Source organism: Pristis pectinata, chromosome 5 (assembly GCF_009764475.1).
Source record: "Pristis pectinata isolate sPriPec2 chromosome 5, sPriPec2.1.pri, whole genome shotgun sequence".
Classification (NCBI taxonomy): domain Eukaryota; kingdom Metazoa; phylum Chordata; class Chondrichthyes; order Rhinopristiformes; family Pristidae; genus Pristis; species Pristis pectinata.
Genome location: NC_067409.1, coordinates 71,623,333 through 71,638,172, shown reverse-complemented (window position 1 = coordinate 71,638,172; position 14,840 = coordinate 71,623,333). Strand labels below are relative to the sequence as shown.

The following is a 14,840-nucleotide window of genomic DNA, read 5'->3' as shown; positions in this document are numbered from 1 at the left end:
GCCCCCAGAACACTCTACGCAAAAGATGTATTTCACTGTGTTTCGATGTACATGTGACTAATAAAGATACCTGTACCTTATCTTATCTTCTTAGATCTAAGATAGCCCATTCCCTATTGTTTCCTCAGTATAATAACCTAGAAAACAATTTCTTATACATTTTATGAATTTGTCCACACTATAAGTCGATTACAGTCCCCAAGACTATTGTATTACTCTTGTTACATGGACATCTAATTTCCTGATTTTTACTATGTTCTTCATGACCACTATTGGTTGTGGAACTTTAAACAACTTCTACCTGGGCAATTCTCCACATTGTTGGGTAAATGTCAGTGTTGTAACGTGTGGTGCGACACTGAGGTGAGAGGTACAGCTAGTCCTGGAAACACAAGTCTTCAGTACTACAGTTGGGATGTTGTCTGGTCCCAAATTTGGAGCTTTGGAAGGCTGTCGAAGCTTACAAGAGGGATATTGATAGGATGCAGAGCTGGGCTGACAAGTGGCAGATGGAGTTCAATCCAGAGAAGTGTGAGGTAGTACACTTTGGAAGGACAAACTCCAAGGCAGAGTATGAGGTAAATGGCAGGATTCTGGGCAGTGTGGAGGAGCAGAGGGATCTGGGGGTTCATATCCACAGATCACGGAAAGTTGCCTCACAGGTAGATAGGGTAGTTAAGAAAGCTTATGGGATGTTAGCTTTCATAAGTCGTGGGATCGAGTTTAAGATCCGCAAAGTAATGATGCAACTTTACAAAACTCTGGTTACGCCACACTTCCTGTGTCCAGTTCTGGTCACCTCATTATAGGAAGGATGTGGAGGCGTTGGAAAGGGTGCAGAGGAGATTTACCAGGATGCTGCCTTGATTAGAGAGTATGGATTATGAGGAGAGACTAAAGGAGCTAGGGCTTTACTCATTGGAGAGGAGGAGGATGAGGGGAGACATGATAGAGGTATTCAAGATATTAAGAGGAATAGATAGAGTGGACAGCCAGCACCTCTTTCCCAGGGCATCAATACTCAAAACAAGAGGACATGGCTTTAAGGTAATGGGTGGGAAGTTCAAGGGGGATATCAGAGGGAGGTTTTTCACCCAGAGAGTGGTTGGTGCATGGAATACACTGCCTGGGGTGGTGGTGGAGGCTGATACATTGGTCAAGTTCAAGAGCTTGTTACATAAGCATATGGAGGAATTTAAGATAGAGGGATATGTGGGGGGAAGGGGTTAGGTAGTCTTAGGTGTGGTTTGAAGGGCGGCACAACGTGGTGGGCCGAAGGGCCTGTATTGTGCTGTACTGTTCTATGGTCCTATTGTTCTAAATCCTTTGGTGTACCTACAGCTTTCAGCCATTTCTTGATATCACATGGAGTGAATTGAATTGGCTGAAGACTGGCTTCTGTGATAGTGGGGGGTCTCAGAAGAAAGCCAAGATGGACCATCCACTCGGCACTTCTGGCTGAAGATGGTTGCTAATGTTCCAGCCTTGCCTTTAATGCTTACATGCTGAACCTCGCCATCACTGAGGACAAGAATGTTCTTGGAGCCTCCTCCTGTTAGCTGTTTAATTGTCCACCACCATTCATAACCAACAAACAAACTGCTGGAGGAACTCAGTGGGTCAAGCAGCATCTGTGGGAGGAAAGGAATTGTTGATGCTTCAGGTCAAAACCCTGCATCGAGCTGCCTGACCCACTGAGTTCCTCCAGCAGCTTGTTTGTTGCTCCAGATTCCAGCATCTGCCATCTCTTGTGTCTCCATTCGTGACCAGACGTCGTAGGAATATAAAGATTTAACCTGATCCGTAGATTGTGGGCTGGCTTTGCTCTGTTTATTGCATGCTGTTTAGCGAGCAGGTAGTCCTGTGTTGCAGCTTCACAAGGTTGGCACCTTGTTTTGGGTACACCTGATGTTGCTCCTAGCACATTCTGCTGCACCCCACACTGAAGCAGGGTTGACGCCCTTGTTTGACAGTGATGATAGAGTGGGGGATGTGCTGGACCATGAGGTTACAGACTGTGGGGGTGAACCTTTCTGCTGCTGGTGGCCCACAGCGCCACATAGATGCTCAGTTTTAAGCTGCCAGGTCTGTTCCCAGTTATCTCATTTAGCCATCCACCATAATGAAGGATGTCCTCCAAGATGGAGAGTAAGAAAGAAAATCACTGATAATTTTCTGGTTGTCAATGGACAAAAAACAATGAATGAAGGCAGGGGCAGCCTACTAGACTGTAAAGCAGTGATTTTGAAATGTTGTGGCAATGGAGAAGGTCAAGGTGACTGCCTTTGAAAGGGGGCCATTCAGGTCTGTAGCCGGGCCAAAACTAGATTGGAAAGGTCATAGGAAAAGCTGGCATGGATTTGGGCAGCAGCAACATGGAGGAAGGAGGTGGAGGTAGGGCAGTGGGTGCATGGATCAATGGGTCAGGGATTCAGGGATGTGCTTTTTTTAGGCAGTACGGTAACTATACAATATTTGAAAAGAATGGGGACAGTGATGAGGAGAGGGAAGTTGTTAACAACGGCAGCTATTGTGGGAGTCTGAAAGGGAAGTCGAGTCTCAGCTGTTTAGTGGGAGTGGGACAGAGCCAGAAGCTTTTGCACTTGTGTCACTGCACTAGTCATAGAGTTGTACAGCTCTGGTCCAACCAACCATGCCGACCAAGATGTATATCCAAGCTAATCCCATTTCCCAGCACTTGGCCCATATCTCTCTAAACTCTTGTCATCCATATACCTGTTCACATACTTCATCAGTGTATCGAATGTACCTGCCTCATCCACTTCCTCTGGCAGCTGATTCCATATATCTACCACCAGCTGTGTGAAAAAAGTTGCCTCTTAGATTCTTATTAAACCTTCCACCTCTAACCTTAAAACCATGTCCTCTAGTTTTTGATTCCCCAACCCTGGAAAAAAAGACTAGTCAGACTACCTATGCCCCTCATGATTTTATATACCTCTATGAGATCTCCCCTCAGTCTCTTACACTCCACTAGAAATCACTGATTTTACAACAGACAACTTAGACTGGGAGAACACACAAACTGCTGGAGGAGACATAAGAGACTGCAGATGCTGGAATTTGGAGCAACAAATAATCTTCTGGAGGAACTCAGCGGGTTAAGCAGCATCTGTGGAGGGGAAAGGAATTGTTGATGTTTTGGGTCAAAACCCTGCATCAGGACTGAGAGTGGTGAGAGGAAAGGGCCAGTATAAAGAGGAGCAGGGGAGTGGTGAGAAGGGATTCCAAGGCGACTGGTGAACTGAGGAAGGGTGTACGGTGCCAGGCAGGTAGTTCCAGGTAGGCGAGGTGAAGGGGTGGGGGAGTTGGAAGACAGTGGCTGGTGAATGATAGCTGGAGGCAGACAAAGAGAGAGAGGAAAAAGTGGGGGGGGGAACAGATGGAGCAAGGTGAGGGGAGGGGAGCGTGAAGATCGGAGACAGCAGCTGGAGAGAGATAAGCAGGAACACAAAGTACTACCAGAGCTGGATTCGGGTAAGTAAAGGAGGTGAGAATGGGAACCATTAGGGGAGAAGTGAATGGTAGCTGGAACCAGATTGTGGGGGAGGGGTTGGGGAGGGGGGAATCTCATCAGGTCAGGCAGCATCTGTAGAGGCAAAGGGATGGTCAACGTTTCAATGAGTTCTTCCAGCATCTTGCTTGTTGCTCCCAGATTCCAGCATCTGCAGTCTCTTGTGTCTTGAATTCTCAGTGACATTGGTACCTTGAAAGGAAATATAATTCACACCTGGGATGGATTTTATGAAAATATGATAATAATTATTCATCCATATAATATCATCTAAAATCTGCTGCTGTACAACTGAGAGTTTCCACTTACCTCTGCATAAACGAAAGGTCCATCAAATGGAAGGAAAACCTTCCCCTGTTTTATGGCCTTAACAGAGACTGGCCCACATCTGTACATGCCTGGGGAAAGGAAGACGGTAATATTAAGATGTACAATTTATGGGAAAACACTTAGCCAGAATTTCCTGTTGCTTTATCAATTGAACCACGAGTGGCTAATTTAGTCTGGCAATAAGAGAGTAATTGAGAGTGAAATGCATTCAGTGACCATCAGATTGTTGATGTAAATTATTTTTAATTATAAGAAAAAGTTCCAATCATTAGACAGGAAGATAATCAGTTAAGTACCAAAGAGGTAAACAGTGAGGTCAAAGCAGGCCACATTCAATCTCAATCTTACAAAGAGTACCATGGAATGAGGCCTTGGTCCAAACATAGAGACAGCATTTCACTGAGTGTTGCATCAAGGAGCCCTGGTAAAATTGAAATCACTGGGAATCAAGAGAAAACTCTCCACTGGTTGGAGTTATACCTCACACAGAAGAAGATGTTTGTGGGTGATGAAGATCAATCATCCTAGCCCCAAGTCATCACTGCAGGAGTTCCTCAGTGCAGTGTCCTAGGCCCAAACATCTTCAGCTGTTTATCAATGACCTTCCTTCCATTGGAGGATCAGAATTGGCGATGTTTAGTGATGATTGCACAATGTTCTACATGATTTGCAGCTTCTCAGCAAATGAAGTAATTCATGCCCTTGTTAGCAAGACCTCATTAAGCGACGTTTGTGAAAGGCAATGATCATCTCCAACAGCAGAGAGTCTAACCACCTACCCTTAACATTCAATGGCTTTTCAATCACAGAGCTTCCCCAGCATCAATATCCTGGAGGTAACTATTGACCCAGAATCTCAATTGGAGCATCCACATAAATACCACAGCTACAAGAACAGGTGAAAGGACTGATATTCTGTGATGAGTGGCTTACCTCCTGCTGGCCCCAGGCCTCTCCACTATCTCCAAAGCATAAGTCAGGAGTGTTAGCAAATATTCTCTGCTTGTCTGGGTGATTGTAGCTGCAACAACTCCCAAGAAGCTCAATACCATTCAGGAAAAAGCAGCCCACTTGACTGGCACCCCATCCATCACTGTAAACATTCATTCCCTCCACTGCCAGTGCATAATATCTGCAGTGTGCACCATTGACAAAATGCACTGCCGTTCTCGCCAATCCTACTCCATCAGCACCTTCCAAACCCAAGAAGGACAAGGGCAGCAGTTGCATGGGAACACCACCACCTGCAGGTTCCCCTCCAAGTGACACGCCATCCTGACTTGGAAATACATCACCGTTCCTTCATCATCACTGGGTCTAAATCCTGGAACTCCCTCCCCAACAGCACTGTGGGAGCAGCTTCACCGGGAGGGCTGCAGTGGTTCATGAAAGCGGCTCACCCTCACCTTCTCAAGGGCAATTAGGGATGGGTAATAAAAGCTGGCCTTGCCTGTGATTCTCAGATCTCAGAAAATGAATCGAGGAGGCTATTGAGTCTACACTGGCTTCTTCTGATGAGCTACCTGACCAATCCCGCTGTCATCACCTTCACTAGTATTTCCAGTCCCATTTTGAACACTGCTGCTGATTCATTGCCTCGTCAGGATTCCAGATCCTTTCTTTTACAATACTTTTATTGAATCCATGAAAAAAAAATAGAGTACATGCATCAAGAAAGAGAATAAAAATACTACTGAATACCGGATTCCAGATCCTGATCAGGAATGGGTTTCCTCTTCTCACTTCTGCTTCCTTTACCAATCGTCTCAAACCTGCTTTCTCTCATTCTTCACCCCCTGCCACTGGAAACAATCTCCCTTCACTCACTCTGTCTAAATGACTCACGGTTTTAAACTCACCATAGGATCTCTTTGGCAAGGAGACCAAACCCAGCTTCACAGACGATGGAACTGCCACATGAACATCTGAGCTATGAAGTGGTAAGTGACAACCCAGAAGACCCAGATGACTGGCCCAGGATGAAACAAAGCAGTAGAGGAGGCAATGAACCAATATGGTCTTCTGAGCTGGTATAGCATTTACTGCGTTATAATTGAGGATAGCCCTACCAATAAACTGGTGTCCTTGCATGCATAGGTGATATTGGGAGAAGTTGCAAAGGCTTATGTCAAACTTTTCCATCTTAATTTCATTCTGATCAGAGATCTGATAGCAACCAAAAAAAAACTGCAATACAAGGCAAGAAGGCAAGGGTATGAGCAATTTCTAGAAATGTCCCCATTCAACTCAATAAAATGCATTCAAAAATAACATCATGATAAAATTATTAGCTGGCAAATAATCCAATCAAAATTCATCTGGAAATTCATGTGTTGCTGTATCCTTGTTTGCTTATTCATCTCCCATCAACAAAACTATTTTTTTACCCAGCCCTCTCTGATTAGTGGATCTGCTTGTTCTCCTCAGCCCTGCTGCTTTTTCCAGGGTTACTAGAACCCATTCATCTTTGCTTCCAGTGATATGCAAACTTGAAATATCCCAAGCTGCCTTCTCTGTATGGGAGCTGCCTGTCCTGCATTATATCTCCATCATTTTCTGGTTTTATTTCAGTTATCCATCACTTGTAGGTTTTTTTCTCAGTTTGTTATTCCACGTTTCTCAAGCCTGATTTCTTTTCTCGTTTCTAATGAATTCCATTTGTGGTGAACTTGCTTTCTCCTCCTGTCAGTACTGTGGAGCCTGATTTAACACAACGTCAATGGTACTGAGCTCATACTGAAACTTGTCAAGACAATGTTTCCTCTCCTTTGAGAGTCATTAAGGGAGCTGACACAAGTTGCCTTAAAGCAAATTCCAAGCCTAGTTTATTCTATACTTTGCAACATGGTGATAATACCTGGGTTTCTAGATGGCATATGGATGTTTTGACTAAGGTTTTCTGGTCGAGGGGCAGTTTGAACATCAAGCCATTCTGCTCCCAATTTCCTGCCCATGTGCTTGGATCTGATATCATTGCTATGAGTGAGGAGGAGGCCCACTGCACTGTGCAGAGACTGCGTGGTTAGCTCTATAAATCATCCAGTGCTAATCTCGGTACCCCAGTAGAGGCATGAAGGGCTAAATGGCTTCATTCTGTGTTGAGTAAATCTATGGTCCAGTGTCCAACAGGCAAGATATCAGGGAGTTCAGCTGTCTTTCCCTCAGTTTAGTATCTTCATCTCCACACCAACCCATACTTAGCTAGTGCTGGAAACCCCAAGGGGTGGTGTCACCCCACACCAATTCCCTGGCCTCTTCAGCTTATATTCTTCAACAGAATGAAAGCATTTAGGGATGGCTGAAAAATGCAGGCTGGCCTGTTGCTGGGCTTGTAAACTTGATGTATAAGATAAGAACAAAGCCTAATATAGAAACTGTCTCCCTTTTAGATTGAGGCAGAAAAACGTTAATCACTGTTACTCGACACTGCAAAAAGGAATGTCCAACAGATCAGAAGTTATGTTACAGCTTTATAAAACTCTGGTTAGACCACATCTGGAGTATTGCATTCAATTCTGGTCACCCCATTGTAGGAAGGATGTGGAGGTTTTGGAGAGGGTGCAAAAGAGGTTTACCAGGATGCTGCCTGGATTAGAGGGTATGTGCTATAAGGAGAGGTTGGACAAACTTGTGTTGTTTTCTCTGGAGTGCCAGAGGCTGAGGGGAGACCTGATGGAAGTTGATAAAATTATGAGAGGCATAGATATAGTCGACAGCTGGTATATTTTTCCTGGGGTTGAAATGTCTAATACTAGAGAGCTTGCATTGAAGGTGTCAGGGGAAGGTTCAAAGGAGATGTGTGGGGCAAAATTTTTTACACAGAGAGTCGTGGGTGCCTGGAATGTGCTGCCAGGGATGGTGATGGAGACGGATACAATAGAGGCGTTTAAGAGGCTCTTAGATATGCACATGAATAGGTAGGGAATGGAGGGATATGGACCACGTGCAGACAGAAGGGATTAGGTGTCATTAGCTTAATTAGTTCAACACAACATCATGGGCCGAAGGGCCTGTTCCTGTGCTGTACTGTGTTGTACTATGTACTATGTACTGTACTATGTTCTAAATGTGCTCAGCCTAAGTCTCCCTGCAACACTTTGGGTAAAATTCAGTCCATTTCTCTGATGATATATTTTTCCAAGAGGGATCACAAGAAGCAAAAGCCACAAGGAGATGTTCACTCAGCCATGAATTACCAAGGGATACATTATATTTCTCGAGGATGCATTTTCTCATAGTTCAATAGTTATTGGCTTTTTCTGCCACAATTTTAAATATCAACATCAAAAAATAAATTCCCATTGACTAATACACCTAGTGACACACCTTCACTTGTTTCTTGAGGTGTGGCATCCACAGCTTGCCAACCACCATAACCTGGTGGAAGATCTGACCTGGTCATCCAGGCCTCATTCCAGCAATGGTAGTTCCTACGGTGTAATAAAGAAGACAATAGGATACTCGTAAGTCCGAATATTAAACAAAGAACACAAACTAATATTGGGAAAAACAAGCAGGATAACCTCATTCTTTTCTGCCACAATCTTATCTGAAATGAGGATTGAGAACAGAATTAGTAAGCGTGGATTGATTAGAGAATGCCGAAATGGATTTTATAAAGGCAGAATGAGTTTAACTTAATTAATAGAGTCTTTTTGATGAGGTAACAGAGAGGGTTGAAGAGAAAAATGCAGTTGATGTGTCGTGAACAGACTTTCAATAGGCATTTGATAAAGTGCTTCATAATAGTTGTAAAAAGTCATTGAGGTTGAGTGGAAAGGATTGTAGCAGCAATTGGAAAATTGGCTAAGTGACAGGAAGTGGGAGAGCAGCAGTGAAATCACGCAGAGAGCAAGAGCAAGGAAGTCATGATGAATCTTCATAAAACACTGGCTCGGCCACAATTGTGTCCGGTTCTAGGCACCAAAATTCAGCAAAGATGTGAAAGCTTTCAAGAAGATACAGAAGAGATTTACCAAGTGATTCCAAGGATGAGGGACTTCAATTCTGTGGATAGACTGGAGAAACTGGGTGGTTCTCCTTGAACCAGAAGAGGTTGAGAGGGGATCTGATACAGGTATTTCAGATCATGAAGGGCACACACAAGGTAGATAGGGGGAGCAGGGGTCAAGAACCAGGGACACAGAATGAAGGTGACTGGCAAAAGAACTGGAAATGACTTAGATAAGATAAGATATCTTTATTAGTCACATATACATTGGAACACACAGTGAAATGCATCTTTTGCGTAGAGTGTTCTGGGGCAGCCCTCAAGTGTCGCCATGCTTCTGGCGCCAACGTAGCATGCCCATAACTTTCGAACCCGTACGTCTTTGAAATGTGGGAGGAAACCGGAGCACCTGGAGGAAACCCACGCAGACACGGGGACAACATATAAACTCCTTACAGACAGCAGCCAGAATTGAACCTGGGTCACTGGCGCTGTAATAGCATTACGTTAATCACTACACTACCATGCAGATTAGGCTCCAGGGGGAGTAGTGAAGACAAATTCAAAAGGGAAGTGGATAAATATCATAAAGGAAAGAAGTTGCAGAGCTGTGGGGAACAGAACTGATTGGATAGCTTTTGCACAGAGCCAGCATGCACTTGATGAGCTGAATGCCTCATTCTCGGTTGTAACCATTCTGTGACTCTGTAAGAAGTGAGAAAAGAATTGTTAATACTGTATAAAGGGAATTGCTTGCCTTTCACCTGGCAGTAGGAAGTTACGTGTTACAGCACAACTGCAAACAACAAATAATGTCATTTAACATCAGTTCTGCCTGAATGTGTGGTACCCTCATCACTTGGAGCCAGAAGTTCAATTCAAATAACAATCACAGCAGGCATTTCACCTGGCACTGTCAGAGGCACTGTCTTTTGGATGAGATGTTAAAGAGAAACCCAGATATTTCAAGCTGTTCCTTTGAAGGTGAGTAAGGGAGCTCCAGGAGATGGTCTGGCCAATCGTTATCCATTAATCAACACCTTAAAGATGTTGTCAGGTTGTGTACAAGATGGTGGTGAGGCTGCACTTGGAGTATTGTGTTCAGTTTTGGCCACCCTGCTTTAGGAAAGATGCCACTAAGCTGGAAAGAGTGCAGAAAAAATTTGTGAGGATGTTGCCAAGACTTGAGGGAATGGGTTATAGGGAGAGATTGGGCTTTTTCTCCGTAGGAGCGTAGAAAGAGGGGTGACCTTATAGAGGTGTGTAAAATCATGAGCGGCATAAGTAGGGTGACTGCACACAGTCTTTTTCCCAGGGTTGGGGAATCAAGAACTAGAGGGCACAGGCTTAAGGTGAGAGAGGAAAGATTTAAAGGGACCTGAGGGGCAAGTTTTTCACACAGAGGCTGGTGTGCATATGGAATGAGCTGCCAGAGGAAGTGGTTGAGGTAGGTACAATAACATTTGGAAGACATTTGGACAGGTACATGGATAGAAAAGGTTTTGAGGGATATGGGCCAAATGCAGGCAAATGGGACAAGCTCAGTTAGGCAACTTGGTTGACATGGACTAGTTGGGGCGAAGGCCCTGTTTCAGTTCTGTATGACTCTACAAAAACAGATTGGGGGGAAGTTCATCCTCACTCACTAGCACTAAGCAGCAATGAGTTAATTGATTGTACACTACAGCCACCTCCTGATGTTTGGGTCCAGTGAAATAATAGGACCCAAATGTCAGGAGGTGGCTACAATGTAAATAGTGTGTATCTAAGTCCCATCAGCACTGAACGATCTCATTCGTTTGTAGTGCTAGTGACGGGACATGAATTTCTCTGCCTTCTGATAACACTAGAATTTGTGGGGTCTTGCTGTGCACAGATTGGCTGCCACATTCCCTACATTACAACAGTGAGTGACCACACTTGCAATTCAATGGTTGTGAAGAGCATGGAGATGAGGCTGTGAAGGCACTATCGAAATGCAAGACATTTTCATCTATTTCATTTCCAGAAATTATGGGCTGTTTGCCAATTCTCTCAACAAAAAAATAGATGTGATTGTGAGCTGAAGTCAGGCATTTGCTTTCAACTACAGAAACCCAAATTCAAATGTAGCAAACAGCTGGGAACAATCTAAATATATTCCAATTAGACAAGATCATCCTCAATCCCAGGAGACAAGCTTATTTGAGAATGCCAAACTACATTAACTCTTTGAACACAGAGAGCTCTTTTTAACTTTCAAGTTTAAATATCCATGCTTTCAATTATTTAAAAATACCTACAAGTAATCTTCAGATGTTGAATAATAAAAATTAGCACAAGGTATGTTAAGAATATTCTTTAATTGAAATCACATTTAAATACAATTTTTTTTTGTCAATGGTAGTCCATCTGGGACCAGGCATGGAGCTGTGCCTTGAGGGAGGAGAGTGAGCTGGGGCAGTGGAGTAAAGAGAAGGCATATAAACACTCCAGTTATGAATGAATGAACTGGAAATACCCAATCCGGTAAATATTATCCCCAAGTAACTAATTTTTTGATGCAGTTCCTGTAGTTATTAATAAGCCTATCAATTATTTCAGTCACAGAAGGAATCCACTTGCTGCGGTTCTATTGAGTAAGGAGGTGAATCAGCCCCATGTTAGGCACATATCATGATTGTACTATAAAGGAATGTTGATAGACATCTCCTCTGCTCCATTGCTGAATACCTGACCTCACGCTCTACCTTGTCATAGCCTTGTCCTTATAGTCTGCCTGAACTGCACTTTCTCTGTAACTGTAACACTATATTCTGCATTCTGTTATTGTTTTCCCTTGTACAACCTCAATGTACTGATGTGATGAAATGATCTGTATGGATGGCGTGCAAAACGAAGTTTTTCACTGCACCTCAGTACATGTGACAATAGTAAACCAATTTAGCAATTTACTCTCTGGTTGAGTGACCATTATTTATAATGTGCACTGAAGTAGGATCAAGACTTCAGTGCAATCCTAAGGGCGTGCTTCATTGTTAAAAGTATGGCCTTTGAAATGGGACATTAAACCCAGATCTAATCACCTCTCTGGTGTCTTGGTCAGTTTGGGTCTGGTTTAACTCGTGGGAGAATCCTGAACAAGAGAGCGCCATTACAGGATTTGGAGGTGGGTCATTTAAAACTCAACTTTTTACAGAGGTTGGTGAATCTCTGGAATTCTCTACCCTGGAAGGTTGTGGAGGCCGATTCACTGGAGGTGTTTAAGGAGGAGGTAGATAGCTTTTAGAAGATCAGGGCATAGTGGGCTCTGGGGAACTGGCACAGATGAGGAGGTGAGGCCTGGGGCAGATCAGCCATGATCATATGGAATGGTGGGGCAGGCTTGAGGGGCTGAGTGGCCTACTCCTGCTCCGGTTTTCTTATGTTCTTATGTTCAGTGAACATTGCAAGAAACAGTCCACCTGGTCATGATCTCACTGCTACTTGTGGGATCTTGCTGTGCATAAATTGGTGCTGCATTTCTCACATTACAGCAGTGACTATGCTTCAGAAAGTGCCTCTCTGGGTACTTCAGGATATTCTGAAAGAGATGGAAAGGTGCTGTAGAAACACAAAGCCTTTCATTCACTGTGTGTTTGGCAACTGTGTAGTTCTGTGCATTTTTTATTCATTCGTGGGATGTGGGGTCTGGCTGGACAGGCCAACACACTTTGCCCTCCACAGTTACCCTTGAAAAGGTCAGGACCAGCTGTCCACATGATCCTTGAACTGTTGGTTCAGCGAGAATAGTCCTAAGTCTGCTCAGGAGCAGTAGGCTTGGTCAATGTCCTTTTCGCAAAGAAGGGTTCAGAAGCCAGTTTAAAAATAGAAAGAAGAAACTTTGGCGGTTTCATTCGGGTCGTTTCGGCGAACTTCGGAGCAGCTAAGTGTTTTCTTCTCTCTAATCACGAACAGTGGAGTGAGACTGCGCAGGCGTGTGATGTAAGTGGGTAGCGTGCAGGCAGTTTAAAAAGCAAACCGCCATAACCAGCGGGCAGCGTTGGAGCAGACAGCGGAGTGAGTGGGAGCAGAGTGATTGGGCTTTGGCTCAACGGGCTTAGGCGTAGAGGCGAGGAGAGGTAGGTGATTTGAGGAAAGGAAGCAGTATGAGTGCGGTTTTCTGTGCTCGGTGTCAGATGTGGGAGGTGCTGGAGTCTCCCAGCCTCTAGGACGACCACATCTGCACCTGGTGTGTCGAGCTGCAGCTCCTGAGGGACCGTGTTAGGGAACTGGAGATGCAGCTTGATGACCTTCATATGGTCAGAGAGAATGAGGAGGTGATAGAAAGGAGTTATAGGCAGGTGGTCACACCGGGGCCACGGGAGTCAGGCAAGTAGGTCACAGTCAGGAGGGGGAAGGGGAATAGTCAGGTACTAGAGTGTACCCCTGTGGCTATAGCCCTTGACAATAAGTACTCCTGCTTGAGTACTGTTGGGGGAGACGGCCTACCTGGGGGAAGCAACAGTGGCAGTGTCTCTGGCACAGAGTCCGGCCCTGTGGCTCAGAAGGGTAGGGAAGGAGAGAGCAGGGCAGTAGTGATAGGGGACTCTATAGTTAGGTGGGCAGACAGGCAATTCTGTGGACGCAGGAAAGAAACTCGGATGGTAGTTTGCCTCCCAGGTGCCAGGGTCCGGGATGTTTCTGATCGCATCCAAGATATCCTGCAGGGGGAAGGAGAACAGCCAGAGGTCGTGGTACATATTGGCACCAATGACATAGGTAGGAAAAGGGAAGAGGTCCTAAAAAGAGACTATAGGGAGTTAAGAAGGATGTTGAGAAGCAGGACCGCAAAGGTAGTAATTTCAGGATTACTGCCTGTGCCACGTGACAGTGAGTATAGGAATAGAATGAGGTGGAGGTTAAATGCGTGGCTGAGGGATAGGATAAGGGGCACGGATTCAGATTTCTGGATCATTGGGGCCTCCTTTGGGGCAGGTATGACCTGTACAAAAAGGACGGGTTGCACCTGAATCCCAGGGGGACCAATATCCTGGCAGGGAGGTTTGCTAAGGATACTGGGGAGAGTTTAAACTAGAATTGTTGGGGGGTGGGATTTGAACTGGAGAGACTGGGGAAGAGGTATTTGGCTCTCAAATAGAGAAAGCTAGTAGTAGGTACCAGAGGGAGGGTAGGCAGGTGACAGAAGGGACGTGCTCAGACCGGTTTGAGATGTGTCTATTTTAACGCAAGGAGTATTGTGAAGAAGGCAGATGAGCTTAGAGCTTGGATGAATACTCGGAGCTACGATGTGGTGGCCATTACAGAGACTTGGATGGCTCAGGACTGGAATGGTTGCTTCAAGTGCCGGGTTTTAGATGTTTCAGAAATGACAGGGAGGGAGGCAAAAGAGGTGGGGGAGTGGCACTGTTGATCAGAGATAGCGTCACGGCTGCAGAAAAGGTGGATGTCATGGAGGGACTGTCAACGGAGTCTCTGTGGGTGGAGGTTAGGAACAGGAAGGGGTCAATAACTTTACTGGGTGTTTTTTATAGGCTGCCCAATAGTAACAGGGATATTGAGGAGCAGATAGGGAAGCAGATCCTAGAAAGGTGTGAAAATAACAGAGTTGTTGTGATGGGAGATTTTAATTTTCCAAACATCGATTGGCATCTCCATACAGCAAGGGGTTTAGATGGGGTGGCGTTTGTTAGTTGTGTTCAGGAAGGATTCTTGACACAATATGTAGATAAGCCTACAAGAGGAGAGGCTGTGCTTGATTTGGTATTGAGAAATGAACCTGGTCAGGTGTCAGATCTCTCAGTGGGAGAGCATTTTGGAGATAGTGATCATAATTCTATCTCCTTTACGAAAGCATTGGAGAGACATAGGAACAGACAGACGATAAGCGCATTTTCTTGGAGTAAAGGGAATTATGAGGCTCTCAGGCAGGAAATTGGAAGTTTAAATTGGGAACAAATGTTCTCAGGGAAAAGTACGGAAGAAATGTGGCAAATGTCCAGGGGATATTTGTGTGGAGTTTTGCATAGGCATGTTCCTATGAGA

At 44.8% G+C, this 14,840-nt stretch overlaps 1 protein-coding gene across 1 annotated transcript in view; it reads right to left on the bottom strand.

Annotated features, from left to right (window-relative positions):
- The window catches only part of LOC127570496 (coagulation factor XIII A chain-like), a 106,599-nt gene that overhangs the window by 33,391 nt on the left and 58,368 nt on the right, over positions 1 to 14,840 (bottom strand). The window contains exons 9-10 of the mRNA XM_052016129.1: positions 8,192 to 8,295; positions 3,845 to 3,933 (exon numbers count right to left, since the gene is read on the bottom strand). Of these exons, the coding sequence (XP_051872089.1) occupies positions 3,845 to 3,933; positions 8,192 to 8,295 (193 nt within the window). The remainder of the gene's footprint in view (positions 1 to 3,844; positions 3,934 to 8,191; positions 8,296 to 14,840) is intronic.